This window comes from Corvus brachyrhynchos, unplaced genomic scaffold (assembly GCF_000691975.1).
Source record: "Corvus brachyrhynchos isolate BGI_N302 unplaced genomic scaffold, ASM69197v1 scaffold350, whole genome shotgun sequence".
NCBI lineage: Eukaryota > Metazoa > Chordata > Aves > Passeriformes > Corvidae > Corvus > Corvus brachyrhynchos.
Genome location: NW_008235638.1, coordinates 43,381 through 50,034, shown reverse-complemented (window position 1 = coordinate 50,034; position 6,654 = coordinate 43,381). Strand labels below are relative to the sequence as shown.

The 6,654-nt window shown below is 46.5% G+C and overlaps 2 protein-coding genes and 1 long non-coding RNA gene across 3 annotated transcripts in view; all 3 read right to left on the bottom strand.

Moving 5' to 3' along the window:
• The window catches only part of LOC108444627 (feather beta keratin-like), a 19,542-nt gene extending 17,228 nt beyond the window's left edge, over positions 1–2,314 (bottom strand). Inside the window, exons 1-2 of the mRNA XM_017725870.1 lie at positions 2,282–2,314; positions 1,853–1,938 (exon numbers count right to left, since the gene is read on the bottom strand). Of these exons, the coding sequence (XP_017581359.1) occupies positions 1,853–1,938; positions 2,282–2,299 (104 nt within the window). The 5' untranslated portion in view covers positions 2,300–2,314. The remainder of the gene's footprint in view (positions 1–1,852; positions 1,939–2,281) is intronic.
• On the bottom strand, positions 228–1,525 carry LOC108444777. Its single transcript, XR_001859480.1, has 3 exons — positions 1,358–1,525; positions 431–545; positions 228–319 (listed from the first exon to the last, which is right to left on the bottom strand). It is a non-coding gene; the product is annotated as an uncharacterized LOC108444777 (long non-coding RNA).
• A 3,818-nt stretch (positions 2,315–6,132) lies between the features above and the next one.
• LOC103624426 (feather keratin B-4) overlaps positions 6,133–6,654 on the bottom strand; it is an 11,187-nt gene continuing 10,665 nt past the window's right edge. Inside the window, 2 exon segments of the mRNA XM_008643720.2 lie at positions 6,133–6,652; position 6,654. The exon segment at position 6,654 is cut by the window's right edge and continues 219 nt beyond it. Of these exon segments, the coding sequence (XP_008641942.1) occupies positions 6,553–6,652; position 6,654 (101 nt within the window). The 3' untranslated portion in view covers positions 6,133–6,552.

Here is a 6,654-nt window from a genome sequence, read left to right as displayed (position 1 = left end):
GCGAGGAGCCCACGGGGGTGTTCTGGGGGAAGGAGCTGAGGATGGGCCCAGGCAGGGTGACCACCACGGGCGAGGGCTGGATGACCACGGTGGAGTCCTGGCACTGCCGGACGCAGGGCTCGTTGCAGCTGTTGGCCAGCGGGGTGGGGCCGCAGGAGGTGGAGGGACATCGGTCGTAGCAGGACATGGCTCGGGATGAGGTCTGGAATACAGGACCACACCTGAGTGCGAGGTGGGAGTTGTGTTGCACCTACATTTACTCAGTTCAGTTATCAGGACAACAACTTTCTAAGGAGCCTTTAAGGAGCTGAACCAGGAGCTGAGAAGGAAACCAAACCCTTAAATATGTTACAAGGAGACAGAGGCTGAAGCATCCTCTGTGCTGTCGCGGATCCAGGGAAGAGCTGGCAGCAGAACAAAAGAAACAAACCTGTATCATTAATTTAATTGTAGGATTTCCATTGCATGTCTGGAGAGATCCAGCTCCGTGCACCCAGAGCGTTGTAGGAGCAGCAATTAGGAGTAAAACCCAACCACAAATGTACCTGTGGAGAGAGTTCCATGGGCAGCTGGAAAAATGAAAGGGAGACTTCATTTCAAGGCTCCAACTTTGCCTACAAAGAGGTACAAATTTCAATGTCATTAAGCAGCCTTGAAGAGGAGGTCTTTGAAATCTTTCCCAGACAACTCGTCCACGGATGTGAGAAAAGGCAGGAATCCCCTGCACGCTCCCTGGGTCTGGTCCCACCACGGCAATGAAAACAAAATTCTGATTCCTACACCCGTCACAGTCTGGTGGGTGCTCAGCTCTGCTCTGGTTTTCCCCTTCTCTCCCTTTATCCCCACAATCCCTCATCCCATTTCTCAACATTCCAGGAGATGTCATTGCATTCTGGAACAAAATTTCCGCACTTGGTGACCCAGCTGGCATTCCAGGATGGAAAAGACCCTCAAAGATATAAAATGCTGCTGAAAATATAACTGAGCTCCTGGATTTTCTGTTTTAATAAATAGTTGGAGTTGAAAGGGACCTTTAAAGACCCCAGAGTTCCAACCCCTTGTGCCATCGTTCCACTCATTCAATTTGTTAATCTTTATTATTTCCAATATTTTCTACACCACTTATCTTGTCTGAAATCCCACGTTTGAATAAATTTCTATCACCAATTCAAGGATCTCTATAACCAAGTCAGGACTCCTGAAATTCCACAATTCCAACAGCAAACCCCAACTTCTTAAACAGAAAAAATCTCCCCCCAATGAATCCAGCAACCAGCAGAACACTGTGGGGAAAAAGCCAGATTATTAAAAGGCAAGAACTCAGCAAACAGAGAAAGAGAAGTGGATTTGAACTAACCTTGCTCACAAAAGAGGAAAGAGGGAAGAGAAGTGGTGGGAAGGAGTTGGGTCGAGTTGGTTTTTATACCTCAGCCCTGATGGCCTGGGGACCACAGACAGCCTTTGTAGCTGGAATTAATTCCCAGCGAGTATGTCCTGAATGTCAAATGTTCCACCTGATTAAATGTCTTTTCCTCGGTGCTTATTTACCTTGTTTTTATTTCCTTATCTTCTGACAGACAGATTCCGTCCCGCAGGTTTCTCTCATCTCGGGAATTAGGGACCAAATTTATTTCAGGGCCACCTTTCAGTCACAACAAAACCTAGACTCTGGTGTATGTTTGACTTTAGTCATAAAGAAAAATACCAAGAATGTCTATAATACATAATTCATCATTCCAAGGTGTCCTTTTATTAAGGGTATGAGTGTAAATCCTTAATAAATTCCTGTCTCCACTGACCGGGCTCTGCCTCCAGCCGAGCGTCGGTGGAGTCCTGGCACTGCCGGACGCAGGGCTCGTTGCAGCTGTTGGCCAGCGGGGTGGGGCCGCAGGAGGTGGAGGGACATCGGTCGTAGCAGGACATGGCTCGGGATGAGGTCTGGAATACAGGACCACACCTGAGTGCGAGGTGGGAGTTGTGTTGCACCTACATTTACTCAGTTCAGTTATCAGGACAACAACTTTCTAAGGAGCCTTTAAGGAGCTGAACCAGGAGCTGAGAAGGAAACCAAACCCTTAAATATGTTACAAGGAGACAGAGGCTGAAGCATCCTCTGTGCTGTCGCGGATCCAGGGAAGAGCTGGCAGCAGAACAAAAGAAACAAACCTGTATCATTAATTTAATTGTAGGATTTCCATTGCATGTCTGGAGAGATCCAGCTCCGTGCACCCAGAGCGTTGTAGGAGCAGCAATTAGGAGTAAAACCCAACCACAAATGTACCTGTGGAGAGAGTTCCATGGGCAGCTGGAAAAATGAAAGGGAGACTTCATTTCAAGGCTCCAACTTTGCCTACAAAGAGGTACAAATTTCAATGTCATTAAGCAGCCTTGAAGAGGAGGTCTTTGAAATCTTTCCCAGACAACTCGTCCACGGATGTGAGAAAAGGCAGGAATCCCCTGCACGCTCCCTGGGTCTGGTCCCACCACGGCAATGAAAACAAAATTCTGATTCCTACACCCGTCACAGTCTGGTGGGTGCTCAGCTCTGCTCTGGTTTTCCCCTTCTCTCCCTTTATCCCCACAATCCCTCATCCCATTTCTCAACATTCCAGGAGATGTCATTGCATTCTGGAACAAAATTTCCGCACTTGGTGACCCAGCTGGCATTCCAGGATGGAAAAGACCCTCAAAGATATAAAATGCTGCTGAAAATATAACTGAGCTCCTGGATTTTCTGTTTTAATAAATAGTTGGAGTTGAAAGGGACCTTTAAAGACCCCAGAGTTCCAACCCCTTGTGCCATCGTTCCACTCATTCAATTTGTTAATCTTTATTATTTCCAATATTTTCTACACCACTTATCTTGTCTGAAATCCCACGTTTGAATAAATTTCTATCACCAATTCAAGGATCTCTATAACCAAGTCAGGACTCCTGAAATTCCACAATTCCAACAGCAAACCCCAACTTCTTAAACAGAAAAAATCTCCCCCCAATGAATCCAGCAACCAGCAGAACACTGTGGGGAAAAAGCCAGATTATTAAAAGGCAAGAACTCAGCAAACAGAGAAAGAGAAGTGGATTTGAACTAACCTTGCTCACAAAAGAGGAAAGAGGGAAGAGAAGTGGTGGGAAGGAGTTGGGTCGAGTTGGTTTTTATACCTCAGCCCTGATGGCCTGGGGACCACAGACAGCCTTTGTAGCTGGAATTAATTCCCAGCGAGTATGTCCTGAATGTCAAATGTTCCACCTGATTAAATGTCTTTTCCTCGGTGCTTATTTACCTTGTTTTTATTTCCTTATCTTCTGACAGACAGATTCCGTCCCGCAGGTTTCTCTCATCTCGGGAATTAGGGACCAAATTTATTTCAGGGCCACCTTTCAGTCACAACAAAACCTAGACTCTGGTGTATGTTTGACTTTAGTCATAAAGAAAAATACCAAGAATGTCTATAATACATAATTCATCATTCCAAGGTGTCCTTTTATTAAGGGTATGAGTGTAAATCCTTAATAAATTCCTGTCTCCACTGACCGGGCTCTGCCTCCAGCCGAGCGTCAGAGCAATCTCAGTTCTGGGGTTGGGGAAAGCCCTACCAAAAGAGCACGTCCACCCCTGAAATCCCACAGAACTCAGGGAGGAAGCGCCAGAATTGTGGAATTCAGAGATGAATTCCCACTTTATCACATCAAATGGAGATGGTTTTATTGTGTTAAATTTGGGTAACAGAGTCTGAGGCACAGCTGCAAGAGCAAAGGGACATTTAATCCTGACTTATCAGTTCTTTTAGAAAGGGAACCTATAAAGCCCTTCTGTATCAGCTCACAAATATTGATCAGAATCATGGAATGGTTTGGGTGGGAAGGGATCTTTAAGCTCATCCTGTTCCAATCCACGGGCAGGGGCACCTTCCCCTATCCCAGGTTGCTCCAAGCCCCATCCAGCCTGGCCTTGGGCACTTCCAAGGATGGGAAATCCATGGAATCACCTCTGCCAGGGCCTCACCACCCCCATGGAAAAGAATTCCTCCCCTATACCCAACCTAAATTTCTCCTCTTTCAGTTTTACCCCTTTCTCCCCTGTCCTGTCACTCCAGCCCCTTGGAAATTCTCTCCTCATGTTTCTTGTTGGCTCCTTCAGGTCCTGGAAGGCCACAATTAGGTCACCCCAAAGCTTCTCTTCTCCAGGCTTGGAAAGGTCCTCAGAGTTTTTTTGGAGATGTGAACATTTTAACTGACAATTGTTTGTAACTGGGTCAGGCTGGGAATGGCACACAAAGAGTTTTGGCACCTCTTGGATTTGCTCTTGGATCCCAAGGCAGCCACAAGCGAACAAATTGCTGAGGAGCTGGAAAAAAATTTTCTTTATTAGACTGTGCTTGGAGTAATTTCACGTTGACATTATTAGAGCTGGTATAAAAGTACCAGAAATTAAAGGTACCCATAAATTGGGAAGATGAAAGAATTTTTAATGGGTGGATGATGCTTCTCATGCAATGCCAGCCTAAACCTAGACTGGAAAACAAAAGCAGGACAATTTCTTTATCAAGAAAAGGTTCCACCTGCAAAAATATGCGTGGGAACTAATTAATGCAAAACAAATATGCTTCAATAACCTGATAAATTCATAAATATCTCTGTGGAGTTATTGCACTCATTTCTCCACCTGAACATCCAAAGGGGACGTGGCTCCCAAATCATCTCCACATTCTTCAGGAATTTTCTCTCCAGGAGATGGAGAAGACCCATAAAGGTATAAAATTCTGCCCGAAATATTAATGAGCACCTCCATTTAATAAAAACATCAACATCCTGCACAACCCCCTGCAATGCTGGGCTGGGAAGGCTCCAGGACGTGGCTCCCTTTTTTCCCTTTAGATCAGCAAGGGGAAATTTCTGGGTTTATTTCCCCTTACCCAGACTCTTCATTCTCCCAAATTCCACTCCTCCACCCCTTGAGCTCCATGTCCATTTGCGTCACGGGACGGCGCCTTCCTGCCACGCAGAACAAAGCCACCCTTTGATGTCCCTGGGGGAATGCTCGACGATTCCTCCCGGATCCCGGAGAATAACTCATCCCGCCAGTCTCGCCAGCGGGGCTCGTGGAGGCTTTCCAGCCCCTCCAATTATTTGTTTGGAAAACTCACCCACCTCTTTTCAAGCCCAGACTCCTCTCAGTCTGGGACATTTTCCTTGGCCATCTTTCATTTTTTGGCTCTGCTGCCTCAAGCCACAGACTAAAAGGGGACCCAGTGGAGGGGCAGCTCCAATCTCTGCCCTGGGTGACCAAGGAGAGGAGCCCGGGAATGGCTGGAGCTCTGCCAGGGAGTTTGGGGCTGGATATTTGTGGAAAATTCTTCCCCCAGAGGGTGGTGGGGCACTGCCCAGGCTCCCCGGGGAATGGGCACGGCCCCAGGGCTGCCAGAGCTCCAGGAGCGTTTGGACAACGCTGCCAGGGGCATTTTGGGATTCTTATGGGTCTGTGCAGGACCTGGAGCTGGATTAGATGATCCTTGAGGGTCCCTTCCAATGAGGATGTTTAGGATTCTATGTGATCTTTTTGCTAAACTCTGCTCCCCCCAAATTTGTAAATTTGCAAGTAGATCATTCTCAATAAACTTTAAACGTAAGTGTGAAACATTTGAGAAGAAGAACCCCACCTATTTTCCCTGTTCTGTGGACATTTGGGCTGGCTCCATGCTGAACCCGAATGCCTTGCCCTGAGCTCCTCAAATATTTATATCTCAGCTCTAGGATAATTTAATTTTCAAATAGAATGTATTTTACAGTTTTATTATTCTTAGATGTCTTTTGGTTGCCACAATGGCAAGTGTTGCTTCTGCCATATTAATATTCACATTCAGATTCGCAGGAGTTTCAAAGTTACCAAAAAAGGGACACACAGAGGTGGGATTAAAGAATCAGGGAAAAAAATCCTAAAAAGAGAAATATATTTGTGAACCTGTTCAGTGCTTCTCAAGAGTATAAACAATGAGGAAATTATCTTTATCAGGTGGGTTGTGATGACTTTTGGATTCACATTTTCCTCTGCGAAATCCTTGCACAGATTTTCACATAATTCTGCCCCAAGGGGAGGTAAAAAGGAGGGAAAAACCACAATGCAGCTCAAAATCAGATGCAACATCAGTTTAATGATAAAAAGTCAAGTAGCATTCAGCAAAAACAAAAGGAAAATATATATTTATGAAAGGAAAAGAAGCCACTGAAACTGTTCCAGCTGAGAGACAGCAAGCAAGACTCCACCTTTCCTTAATTCCTGAGTAAAACCCCTCCACTCAGTGTTGGCAATTACAGCATTAAACCACGTCAGGGTGAAATGCAAAATCACAGAGACAAGGAAACTCTTCAAAAGCAGGATTTTCAAGGCTGAGACAGGCTGGCCACGAGTCCAGACAGCACCTCCCTTCCCTCCCTCCTTGCCAGGAGGGCTCGAGGGGGCTCAAAGCCTCAGGAAACGCTGGCCAGCAGCTCCATGGGAAACTTGGCTTGGGGCTTCCTGGGGGAGGCACTCGCTGGACGTCCGGCCCGGCTCTAGCAGGGCAGGCACCTCCGGCCACAGTAGCGGCCACCAAGGCCAGAGAGCCCAGACAGCCCAAAGCCCCCCGAGTTGATGGGCACTCCCTCCTCACTCCG